Source organism: Phycodurus eques, chromosome 1 (assembly GCF_024500275.1).
Source record: "Phycodurus eques isolate BA_2022a chromosome 1, UOR_Pequ_1.1, whole genome shotgun sequence".
In the NCBI taxonomy this organism is placed as follows: Eukaryota; Metazoa; Chordata; class Actinopteri; order Syngnathiformes; family Syngnathidae; genus Phycodurus; species Phycodurus eques.
The window spans coordinates 9345119-9358594 of NC_084525.1; the positions used below are offsets into that span (position 1 = coordinate 9345119).

Below are 13476 nucleotides of genomic sequence, written 5' to 3' on the forward strand. Positions count from 1 at the left end.
TTCCAGACGGCAAGAGACAAAGCCTTTAAACAGTGGCAGTTGTGTACTGAAAAAATGTTTTTCAATTGAATTGTAAAGGTTTTAGGTCACGTTAATGGTGAAAGACGTTTTACAATGATTTATCTTGGTTTCATTTTTCATATCACAAAAACATGGCATTGAACAGGGGTGTGTAAACTTTTTATATCCACTGTAAATGGCCGTGCAACCCCAAGCACAACAAGTTATTATCATTGTTTCAATTCAGGTCCTCGGTAGTCAAAGCGGTCGCCAGTCAATTGCGGGCCACATATAGAGAAACCACTATTCTGTCACATTCACATCTATGGACAATTTAGACTAGACTTCAATGGAGTTGACACGCATGATTTTGGAATGTGGGGGGAAGGCGTAGCACTCAGAGAAAACCCACGCAAGCATACGTGGCGATTGTGTTGGATTGGTTGCTCCTGGACAGGAAGGCCAGAGCTGAGATTCTAACCCAAAACCTTAGACCTGTGAGGCAGATGTGCTTACCACCTGCCTACTATTCAGGAGTCACTGTGACTACAGTATTCCATAATACTACAGTATGTCTTCTTTAGTAAATGTGAGAAGTTTTGGGCGATAGGACCCAGAGGATTTGAGAGCCTGGCGACCTGATGACAACCTGCACCAACTCACCTTTTTTTTTTTTTATTTTAGTGTGTGTGTGTGTCTCTCCAGTGTCCACTTGAGAAGAAGTCAAGAGTGAAACAAGAAAAGTTGAGCGTGTCATTGGCTGGCAAGAAAGCATCGAGGCAGCAGGGGCAGACTTTGCTATAAAAGTCATGACGCAATCCACGCGCGCACGCACTTAGATAGACGGGACTCGAGCGGTCATCTAGTCGTCTCACCCACCCTCTGGACAACATGAGTGCCTCTGTGGCCGTGTACCGGAGCATCTTCACCGAGGACCGCTTCAAGCAGGCCTACGGCTCCGAGGAGGACAACACGAATGGAGGTGTGCGGCTGCGGGACAAGCTGGCCGAGCGGTGCAGGTGTTCACGGCGGGCGTGCCTCCACCTGCTCCGTCAGAGAGTCCCGATATTCAACTGGCTGCCGGGATACCGCTTTAAAAAATGCTTTTTAGGAGACACTGTCGCCGGACTGACAGTTGGCATTCTCCACATCCCGCAAGGTTGGCGATGATCAATTATCAACGTTTAAGACGTTTATTATAATGAGCACAGTAAAACAAACAAATAAACAAACAAATAAAATCAAGCAATCAATGAAATAAACACGTTAGTAGAAAAGATAAATAAAAATAATTAAAAAGGACAGTCAAAAGCAAGTTTATTAGATAGAGGACTTGATTGACATATTTTATATGTCACACATTACCATTACAATTATTAGAAGTAGCTTTACTTAATAATAATTACTATGATGTTAATTGTAGTAGCACCCTAGTAGTTACAATACTTCATTTTAAAAATATTTTTTAAAATATATGTTTATGTAATATATTTGATTTTATTTATTATGTCAGGTTAGCTATATGATTTATTATTGTTATATACATTTACAATGTTATTTATATTTACAATGTCACCCATTGCAGGGGTGTCAAACTAATTTTTGTTGCAGGCAACATTGCAGTTATAGTCCATCGGTCTGAATGTGAGTGTGATTGCTTGGTAGTCTATGGTATAGAAAATACTAATAATAAAGACTATTGTACTACAGCAACTACAACTACTACTTATTGTTGTGCATTATTATATCCATCCATCCATTTTCCTTACGGCTTTAGCTCACTAGGGTCGCGGACGTGCTGGAGACTATCCCAGTTGACTCCGGTCGAGAGGCGGGGTACACCCGTGACTGGTCGCCAGCCAATCAATCGCAGGGCACATATAAACAAACAACCATTCGCACTCACATTCACACGATTTAGAGCAGTGGTTCTTAACTTTGTTGGAGGTATGGAATCCCGCAAGTGTCATACGGGCATTCACAGAACCCTTCCTAATTAGAAAAAAAAGATGGTTTATTTCAAATTCAAAAGAGCTGTACTGCGTATTTTATTTTCTGTGTAGCTTCTCCGTCATCCATGTCATGGTAATCCGCAAAGGTTGAATCATGGCGACAGGACTGTTCTTGTTTGTTTGTTCAACAAAAACAAACTGTCCAGTTGCCATGTTTCAACCTTTGCAGATATATATTTTATTTGTGGACAAAATGAACCACGCATCAGTTACACACAAAATCATTATGTTCAAAGAACGATAGCAACAAAACATGAATTTCACACAAAAAAACACAAATAATTCAATTCTATAAATATTACCGTAAATTAATGTGAATTTTGCTGTTGCCTTTCTTCTTGGCAAGTGCCACTCTCATATCATTTTCACAACAAAGTCCATTGTATTTCTTTGTGTTATTGCTAAAATCCCTGAAAAGGGTTCATATGGAAGAGTAATTTTTTTGGGCTCTTTTTTTTCAAATGTTGCGTATTAATAGTACATGCATTGATGTTGACAAAAAAGTAAATCTCGTGAAAATCGGTTATGAAATGAGCAATTTATGATTTATTTTCAATAAGCGTGCATTGCCCTTGATGGGAACATTGCCCCCACCAACGTGACCGCGTCATTTAGCAGGGCCGCTACAGCGCGCTGCCGTATCTAGTATGCTTTCTATTCACGTCTAAGTATTGCTGTTTCCACTGTAGAAGCATTCCGCAAACGCCCACCATTACACAACGTTGCGTTTTGAACGGCGTGCTTTTATGGACACACGCACGCACACACTGTGTGTGTCTTGTCCACCGTTGAACCCCTGCGACTGCCTCACCGAACCCTTGGGGTTCGATCGAACCCAGGTTAAGAACCACTGATTCTGTCTTCAATTAACCTACCATGCATGTTTTTGGGAGATGGGAGGAAACCGGAGTACCTGGAGAATACCCACGCAGGCAAGGGGAGAACATGCAAAAAAACTCCACACAGGCGAGGCCGGATTTGAACCCGGGTCCCCAGAACTGTGAGCCAGATATGCTAACCAGTTGTACACTGTGTCGCCCCTGCATTATTATAATTGTATTAAAAATTTACTTTATTTCATTATCAGTGTACACTGGTGCCTTGGGATATGAGTTTAAATTATTCTGCAAACATGCTTGTAGGTCAAATTAAATCGCTTAATCTTAAATCATCTTTCCCCATTGAAAGGAATGTACTGTAAATGAAATGAATCCATTCCAGCCCTGCCCCTTAAACCCTCGAACCAAAAATTAGTTTTTTTAAAACGTGTTTTTTAAATAAGAAAAATTGTACTCAACAGTATTGTACTGTATATAAACATACACAAATAACATTTGCTCTCCACGTAACCTGCAAACACGGAAAATACGAGCATAAAACACTACTGTAGCTAATGTATTGTCTTTCCTTGTGCTTATTCTCCTAACCCTTATTATTTAAATCCATGCTGCTGATAGAAACTGGGATTTTGACTTTTCTCCCCAACACAGGGATGGCTTTTGCACTTCTCACTTCTGTAGCACCGATATTTGGTCTCTACACGTCCTTCTTCCCTGTGATCATCTATATGATTTTTGGCACTGGTCGCCATGTATCCACAGGTAGGGATACAGTCCATCTTCAAAGAAATATTACTTATTAGCCATACAATCTGTGTCACTGTCACTGAGGTCAAAGGATTTCTCGCAGGTACATTTGCTGTGGTAAGTCTCATGACTGGCTCTGTTGTGGAGCAGCTGGTCCCCACACCTCTGGAGCTGAACTCAAGTTCTCCCGAAGGGGCCGATTTTGAGCTCCAAAGGATCGGTGTGGCCTCAGCTGTAGCACTTCTCTCTGGAATTATTATGGTATGTAAGGAAATTTGTGGACCATCACAGAGGACAAAGGCCACTGCTATTTGACCCAAGTTTACTCAAAAATGGATCATAACCCAAGTGAACTATTTTGTGTTCCAGCTTTGTATGTTTGGTCTTCAGTTGGGCTTCCTCTCCACCTATCTGTCAGAGCCAATTGTTAAGGCTTTCACCAGTGCCGCTGCTTTCCATGTCACCAGCTCACAGCTGCAAAGCATGCTAGGGCTCCGCCTTTCTCGCCACACGGGCACTTTCTCCATCTTCAAGGTGAGCAGAGCTTTTTACATGAGACCCTTGTGGTCAGTAAGGGGAAATAATGGGCAGTAGAGAAAACTGTGAATACCACCTATTCATGTGTTTACTGTGGAACCTATCATCAGCTGTTTGCTGAAAAAACTTATTTATTTGTACTCCAGCAATTCCACATTTATCGTGGGGGTCACGTTCAAGGCGTTCAAGGCTCATTAGACATTAACCTTTTAGCTCATGACCCACTGTGGCTCGTGGGTTCCTGGAGTTAGTAGCCACTCAGGATTTGCACTTGCCAAAATTTTTCCTGCTTGAAATAATAATCTTAATCATAATTATTTTTATTTATAGGCACCTTTGAGGGCACTCAAAGGTCACTGTAAAAACATCATGAAAGAAAACAAGCAGTACAATAAAATAATAGAACATAACACATAAAAGTGAATAGGCAGTCCGGAATAGGTGAGTCTTGAGTCTGGATTTGAGGAGTGCTAATGAGTCGGTGTTTCAAATTCGTCAACGGGGGTGGGTTATGATATGTGATTGGCTACCACCTGCCTGCTGCTCAGCAACTTGTGTATTCAGACTTTAGCGTCTGTGATGGAGAACCTGCCTCAGACTAACATGGCGGAGCTGCTGATCTCCTTGGTATGTTTGGCGGTTCTGGTCCCAGTGAAAGAGATCAACATGCGCTACCGACAGCGCCTGCGTACACCCATCCCTGTGGAGATCCTCACGGTCAGTTCAAGTCATGTCCATAGTAGTGTGAGTCTGTGTTACTAATAAACACGGAAGTGTAAGTCAACCACTGCATCGCCTGGCAATGGATATTACACGTTTCGCTCAATCGCTTCGGTTCATATCTCAAATCAACTTCAACATTTGCGAAACAGTAAGTGCATTACTCCAAACAAACATACATACAGCAAAACACTATGAATTACCTGGAAAAGTTAATAGCTTCCTCAAAATCCTGAGTTCATTTCTCTAAAGTAAGCAGGCCTATCGGTGTCCATGAACATGTCAGCGCCATCAGAATGAGTCCTTGTGTCATTGTGTTTGGATAACTTATATTTAACAGTATAACAGTGTACTCTAAAGGGATGTTCTCATGTAAAGTATGGCTAAAGTTTTAATGACAATTATTCTAAATTGTAATTTACACCTTAGTGGATCTGGGAGATTGATTGCAAGAGACTGGACAAGATTGACATTTACATTTATGCTGTTTGTTCTGTAATTTGTTGATAGTCCTTGTCATGGCAATGCATAAAGAAAAAGACAGCACTGCATAGCGCAAAGAACCCCCCCCCCCAAAAAAAAAAAAAAAACAACAGAAGTAGAAATATTGAACACTAGTAGAGTCAGGGAAAACAAAACATGCAACGCTGTAGGAATTACAGTGCAGTCTTCCTACACCTGACGTTTCTGGCTTTTGGGCCACAAATTTGTATCCACATCACAATGGTTATCTTCTCCTGCGATGAGCTATTTCAGAAAACTGGTTGATCATTGGTTGATATAAGGATTCACACATTTCCTTTTGTTAGAGAAAGTCAATATTCACCTTGCAAAAAAAGTCTGCTGGAAAGTCTAATGGGAATGTATAGAAATATGCTTGATATATGACACCTTGTTGAACCATTTTGCATGTAAATACTATAAACTAATCCTTAAATGTTGTGGATCTGATCAATTGAGAGCACTGAAACACTTTGATCAACATGACAAAAGCAATTGATAATTAAGGAAACTGCAGAGAATTGTCCATAATCATTTGAATGGATGTGGCTGAGCATTTGCAACTTTGCCTTCTGCTTTTTTGATGTGCACAAATGACACAATGATGTGAAGATTAAACAATTAGTTTTGAAAATGTAAATTCTGATCTGAGAAATGTACCAAAGCGACTGAGAAATCTGAGAAATCTTGCCGTATCTTGGGTAAACAGTGACATTTATTCCGAATAGTACAGCATCCCGTCTTTTACGATCACTGGGCTTTATCTTGTCAAATCAAACGCTGTCGGAGAGGCAGAACGAGAAAAAATTTCGCTGGTAAACATGACCAGATACACACATTACCATGGCGACGATAACAACAATGGATCGGGCCAATGAATCGTATTGTGCTGGTGGAAAAAAGAGGGAAAGCGTAGTGTCGTCACTGGTGCTTGGGCGTGGGCTGTCCATTCAAGAAGAACATGAGGTATGTCCGCGTACTTTTAATACAATACGATGCGCAAGCAGGCAACATAATGTTACCTACCCTAGCAAGCTAGTGCTAGCACAAACATTTGTATGTAAACAAGCCGGCGTTCTGTCGAACCATGCTCTCAAGCTTTGGTAAACGTTGGTTTTTGCGCGTGAGTAAATGTTGACAACAGCGACCAAGTATGTTGACACCAGCAAGCACGAGAGGCGATGCGCCGGTAGCAGTATGCAATCCTATTGGTCAACGTCAAGGTGCGCTGTCGCAGAGTTGTCGATATGTCACACTACACGGAAGATATCCCCAAAAAATCAAACATGATGGACTTTTCATTTTGGCTTCGTAGGGTTATTGTTGGGTCAAATCGTTGGTCGTGTATTATTTCACACTACAAGACATTTTGTCGTTTCCGACAAAATATCTCGGCCCCAATCTGGGAACTCGCCCACGACAGCTAATCGGGCCAGTATTGAGGATAAAATCCTGTAGTCTGATCTAGACTTGACGAAACAATACTGCTGCTATAAAACTGGTATTGACCGGCATTGACCTAACAGGAAAATATTATGAGTAGTAAAAGAGTTGTCTTTGTATTTAGCACATTTTTTTCCATGTCAAAATACCACTTTATTGGACTTTTTCCCGCAAGATTCAAGGCAAAATCGTAGACAAAATCACAATGACATTGCAATGATGACTTGATGTTCTCACTATGTTGATTACAGCCACTAGGGGCCAGTGAATTAACATTTTGTGTTTTTGTTTATGCTTCTTTAGGTGATTATTGCCACTAGTGTGGCTTATGCTTTCTCTCTGGACTCCTTTTACGCCATTGAGATTGTTGGCCACATTCCAGCAGGGTAATTTTTCAGTGGTAAAAATCTTGAACAGCACGAACAACCCAACAGATTTACGTTGTTTTACTTGCATTTGTCCTTTCTTCAGTTTCCCAAGGCCTCAGTTGCCTTCCTTGCACACATTTCCTGACATTGCTGGCGACACTGTTGCTATCACCTTTGTTGGCTATGCTGTGTCTGTGTCACTGGCAATGATCTATGCTGACAAGCATGGATATTCCATCCATCCGAACCAGGTAAAGCCCAGAAATGCTTGCTGAAGCTTCTTACCAGTCTAGTAACTTGAAAACTTGTGGTTGCAGGAGCTGCTGGCTCATGGTATCTCCAACACTGTGTCGTCCTTTTTCACCTGCTTCCCAAGTTCGGCCACACTCGCCACCACAAACATACTGGAAAGTGCAGGTGGATACACACAGGTAGGTCATACTTAGGGCAGGGCGATACACCCTAAAATTCATATCACGGTACAAATAGAATCCCTTCACCGTCAATATTGCCACAGTTAACTTGAAAAAGTAACTTACTTTACTGATTACTTGATTTCAAAAGTAACTAAGTTCGAAAAAAGGAACTTTTTAGTTACTTTCAGCAGCTGTCATGGGGCATGAATAACACTTATCCACAGTACAAAAAAGCATTAGCTTAACTGTATCCATATGCCACATAATGTATGCCACACAAGTTACAGAATGATGTCATCAACATGAACAAATAATTTAAATAGTGTCGTTGAAGCCACATTAAATGAGCAACTTAGTCCAGACTTGACATGCCAAATAGCCACCTACATGTAAATGTAAACAAGCAGACCATACTCAGTACACTTCTTTAAAGACTCTTAAGTGAGAGAAGATAGATAGATAGATAGATAGATAGATAGACAGACAGACAGACAGACAGACAGACAGACAGACAGACAGACAGACAGACAGACAGACTGTTGCAACGCTGCCGATTGTGAGAGAAGCAGCTAACGTTTGCCTCTTGCTGTTCGCCGTCACTTTTCGTCTCTCATTTGCTCTCAGAGTCCGTTCAATCCAGGAATAGTAGTACAGTACTTTACTGCGCCTCATGTAAAATGTCTGGGACATATGAAGGGACAGCGTTGCTACGTCACTAAGGTAGCTAACGCACGGGACGCTGTAGCAGCTGCGCTGGAGTGCGGTAGAGAGAAAATCAATAGAGCGACTGGTGAATCAGATCAATAACACGTTATTTTAATGTTTGTTTCACAATCGCTACGTTCGACAACAGCACACCTCTCTCTCTGTCATATTGCATTGTTTTGTTTTAAATAACATTATGTTATATTATTTACATAGAGATAGTTAACCAAGTGACAGATGCAGTCCTTAGTTACTGTAGGTGCAATCGAACCTGCCAGAGTACAGAAAAAAAAGAATACAGTACTCTTAAAGTTAATCCACACAAAAATGAGTGGTCATCACTGAGTAATCATTGAATTGAAATTAAAAAAATTATTTTCCTGCCTCACAGTTCTGAGGACCCGGGTTCAAATCCGGCCTCGCCTGTGTGGCGTTTGCATGTTTTCCCCGTGCCTGCTTGGGTTTTCTCCGGGTACACTGGCTTCCTCCCACATCCCAAAAACTTGCATGGTAGGGTAATTGAGAACTCCAAATTGCCCGTAGGTGTGAATATGAGTGTGAATGTTTATTTGTTTATATGTGCCCTGCGACTGGCTGGCGACCAGTTCAGAGTGTACCCTGCCTCTCCCCCGAAGATAGCTGGGATAGGCTCCAGCACGCCCGCGACCCCGTGACCCTAGTGAGGATAAGCGGTGTAGAAAACGGATTGATGGATATAAACAATAGTAGAACAACTTCAGCATTGTTTCCCAACCTTTATTGAATCCAAAGGTAAGTATTTTACAAGAGAAAAAATATCACTCATGTAAATGTGTAATTATTATAGCACACCGACCGCCTTGGTTGCATTACGATTTTCAGTGAGTGATGTAGCTTCTGTTGTGTTTGTTTCTGCAGTTCTCTGGCTTGTTCACCAGTCTTGTTGTACTAATTGTTCTGCTGCTTATTGGACCTCTGTTCCACTTCCTACCTAAGGTGTGTTATTGTCCAGGTATCAGAGGTGAAGGAGTAGAGACATAGCTCACCAAATTTTGCTTGTTTTGTTTGTCCACAGGCGGTACTGGCATGCATCAATGTGACCAGCCTCAGGCAAATGTTTCTGCAGTTCCAGGACTTACCGGAACTGTGGAGAATCAGCAAAATTGACTTTGTAAGGCCACAGGAAGAGTGAAGGACTAGATGTTATTGGATCTATTCTGGAATGTGATCCCCAGGCACGACGAGACTCCCTTGAGCAGGGATTGGAGATGGCTAATTAGTTCCCCGGTTACCATCCAATCAACAACTGATTCCCAAAGCCCAGCTAATTGGGCTTTTTCAATTTGTATTGAAGCTGTGGTCATCTTTCTGTTAAGAAACAGAAACAAGATGTACCCATAAATTCTGATCACGCGGTTGTCTATTGATGCAAAATGTGTCCTGGTATCATTTTAAGAATGTTACATTTATACAGATGGTTTGGGTGGTCACCTGGCTGTCTGTTGTGGTTCTCAACGTGGATCTTGGCTTAGCCATCGGGGTGGTGTTCTCAATGATGACTGTAATCTGCCGCACGCAAAGGTACATTTTAAATTTTATTTTTTTTGTATTTCATGGAAATACTAATACCTCAAATTTGTATTACCTTATTTTCTGCACATCATAACGTTAGCCACGTCCAGTAAAAGAGCCATTTGTTTCTTCCTAGGTGCAAGTCTGTCTTCTTCACAGTGATTTATCTTTTTTGTACGCAGCACTTTTGTATTGGCTCTTTTTCGAGATTAAATGTACGTAATATTGTGGCTGATTAGGTAAATGGTAAAAAGCTCGCTTAACGTCTGTCAGGCTTGTTGATTGCATCCACTGAACCATGGTTCATTCATCAGGGCTGGTTGCTCCGTGCTCGGTCGTGCCAGCAACACAGAAATTTACAGACCTCTGGAGAATCATAGCAAGGTGAGAGGATGCCAGAATACTGAACTGTAAAGTGAAAATAACATTTTTTTTCTAAATTTGAGAATCAACAGAGGAGAGTCATGTTAACAACTCTACTGAATCTGAATGACTGAAAAAATTGCCAAGTATATAAAATAAGGCTTCAAAATCAAGCCATTTTCTCCACTCTTAAACGCTGCGGGCATGTCCGCTGAATTTGTGGCACGATTCCCCCCTCAACTGTCAACAGTCAACTGTCAAGCAAGCACCATTACTATGACCTGGTAAATGGATGCTAGAATCTTTTGTATGCCTAAATGTACTGTAACCCCATGTTTGACCCGTGAAAATATATCCCCCAAAGATGGAATATATCTCACTGGGTTGTTGCGGGGCTTTTCCACAACTGGACAACGAGGTTCTCGAAAGCTACCATGTCTGCATGAAGTCCCAGTCCACACGCTGTCTGACATGTCAGATTTTTTTTTTTCTCTCCTCGCTCTTCCACCTTTTTCTTTGTGAGGTGCTCGTACCCACGGCCGACAATGAGGCGCTCTAAAGCGGCCACACCAGCGGACTGTCTGGGGAAGATGCATTCTGGGGGTGCAGGCAACACTAGCTAGCTAACTGCATGTCACAATTGCGCCGGATAACCACTGATGCAATGCAAACGAAGGTGCTCCAGTTCTTATAAAGTGGGAGAGGGGGGACTCATGTGGGACACCCAAGTGTGTCGCGGGGCCAGAAAAATCAAGAAAACTAAAACGGTTTTGATGCTACATCTCCACAATTCAGAGAGATACTTATAGTTCTCAGTCAGGGCTCATGTTCTTAGCAATCATACCATACAGTATGTATAATGTATTTAGAAACAAATCTCTGTATTCACTTTACAGGCTCTTTAAGTATAAATTTAAACAGATATTTTGTTTAGCAACATTTCAGTCTCCTACCTTATGGATATTTTAGAAAGCGGCTTGCATCTTGTCTTCCCTCCAGTGCTATGAGGTGCCAGGGATGAAGATCCTGACATACAACGGACCTATTTACTATGGAAACCGTAGTTTTTTTAGGAAGGAGATGAGTAGGTTGTTGGGCCTGACGCCAGAGAAGATCCGCAGCCGAGAGAAGGCCCGAAAAGCTCTGGAGAAGCGTGAAAGAGAGACCAACGTTAACACGGTGGTACGTCTGCTGCACTCACCCAATGACCACAGTCAGAAATAGGCACTTAATATGGTAAAATTGTATAATTATTTTGTATTTCTGGTTTTTGTCGTTCTTAAGGAAAGAGGAATTGCAAACGCATCATTTTCTTCAGAAAATGAGTTCTTTAAATCAGGTAAGTGATGATATACAGTAAACACACACACTCACCTATAGAAAAAAAACACAATGTAAATGTATGATAATCTAGTCAAGTCTTCCTTCATTAGGTACAGCTGCACATACGATCCAATACACACCAATGTACAGTGTGTGCAAAATTCTGCACTTACAAAGATAACAATTGTTGTGGAATGTGTTAGATTTTGCAGGTACACTTAAAGTCTGTTTTGTCATTTTAAACATGGAGACATGATTCAGTTATGGCATTATTGTACTTCTAATGTTTTGAGATGATTGTAATTACAATTAACTCTTATAATTCACCGGAATGTTTTTTTTTTTTTTTTTTTTTCCCTCTCGCTGTCTGCAGAAGCATCCGAGCATGAGGTCCAGGTAGTGCTAATCGACTGCAGCAGCGTGATATTTGTTGATGTTGCAGGAGCGAGACTCTTTACTCAGGTTAGTGTGCAAAAACAATGTCAACGTCTCTTGGCGGTGCCTCATGCCAACATATTGCGTTTAATAATTGCAGATGTGCATTGAATGCCAAAAAGTTGGAGTTCATGTTTATTTGTCCAACTGTAATGGTAAGGCCTTTGCATGTTTTTATTGTTTCATAGTTGTTATTCTTGGGTTATGGTGAATGTTCTTGATAGATAACTTGTGCATCATACAGAATAAGTTCTCTGTTCCCCCAGAGAGTGTTTTAAAGATCCTCACATCAAGCGGTCTCATGAACTACATGAACCCCCAGCATATTTTCGTCACTGTACACGATGCTGTGATGTACATTCAGCAGCAGAAGGTATGATAGAAAACAGCAATAACCACATATTGGATTTAAAGATGTGTCAATTGCTCAAACTATTGCCATTTATTGTAGGAAAAACATCCAGAAAACACCACGACTGTTTGGGTGTGATGCAAAGTGGCAAAGTGCAAAGGCAAACCGATGATGGCTCATGTTCCTCAATCAAGTGCTTGGGACAGAAATAGGACAATCACAATCGGACTTGTCAGTCCTGCATTGGACGCATGTTGTTAATTGTGTTTCTAAGAAGCAGTAGCCTGTTGTAGCATTATTGAGGCTTTACAGTGTTACTTATTGTATGTAAGCAAAGCATCGCCATGCCATCTATGCTGGATTTTTAACAGAGAATATTATTTGATTGTACTCCAGAGCCAAATATACTGAAAAGTGCACTGAACTGCTTAAATACTTTGTATATTTATATATTTTATATGTGCTTAAATATGAACACGTGTACAGGACATGCCGTGCAATACTGTTTGGTATTTTTCTGCAACTGTTCTCCAGCGGCTGTTTTTATAACAAATATATCGCTTTTCAAGGATTATGAGACTATATTTTATTAAAGGAAATGATGAGTTTCTTCACCAATACATTATCTGGTGACTTTTTTTTTTGTTACATTTTATTACAGGTTAGGAATGTGAAGCATGCCAGGCTCTTGGATTATAAAACTTGATGAAAAACAGACACACGACTCTACCACAATATCCGCATGATTGTGACACGGAAAGCCTGAACAGAAACAAATAACCTGTGCTGTGATCACACTGAAGGAAACATTTTAATCAAGTGAATTTTTTTAAGTCTACCAAAACATTACCTCATCTGCTCTCTGCTGCTCTCTTGTGGTCAAAAGAGGTGTGTCCTCGCGTACACTGTAACCTTGACCTAATAAAACTGCATAAAAACCAGGACAGAAAAGACAAAAATCTAATTATGTTCTCGCTTGATGTTAGATAGCCAATTTATTTTTTTCCAGTCCACATTTCAAAGAGCTCTCTAGACACTGTACCCTGTGGATTTTCCCTTTTAAGCTCAAGGAGTGTTTCTCTAATTGGCAGGAAGTAGACCACTCCTATTAGAGGATGGTACACAAGGTTCTGGCCAACTATGTACAAGCCAGATTCTACAGGC

General features: G+C 41.0%; 1 protein-coding gene across 1 annotated transcript; it reads left to right on the forward strand.

Annotated features, from left to right (window-relative positions):
* The first annotated feature begins 724 nt into the window (after nt 1-724).
* Nucleotides 725-12906, forward strand: slc26a10 (solute carrier family 26 member 10). The gene is made up of 18 exons (XM_061676795.1): nt 725-1159; nt 3503-3613; nt 3702-3859; nt 3968-4132; nt 4700-4852; nt 7103-7185; nt 7271-7418; nt 7485-7598; nt 9186-9263; nt 9343-9438; nt 9742-9848; nt 10154-10223; nt 11202-11384; nt 11487-11541; nt 11899-11987; nt 12061-12115; nt 12227-12333; nt 12412-12906. Exons 1-18 carry the CDS (start codon nt 892-894, stop codon nt 12448-12450), a joined length of 2079 nt encoding a protein of 692 aa, XP_061532779.1. The 5' UTR covers nt 725-891; the 3' UTR covers nt 12451-12906.
* The last annotated feature ends 570 nt before the right edge of the window (nt 12907-13476 follow it).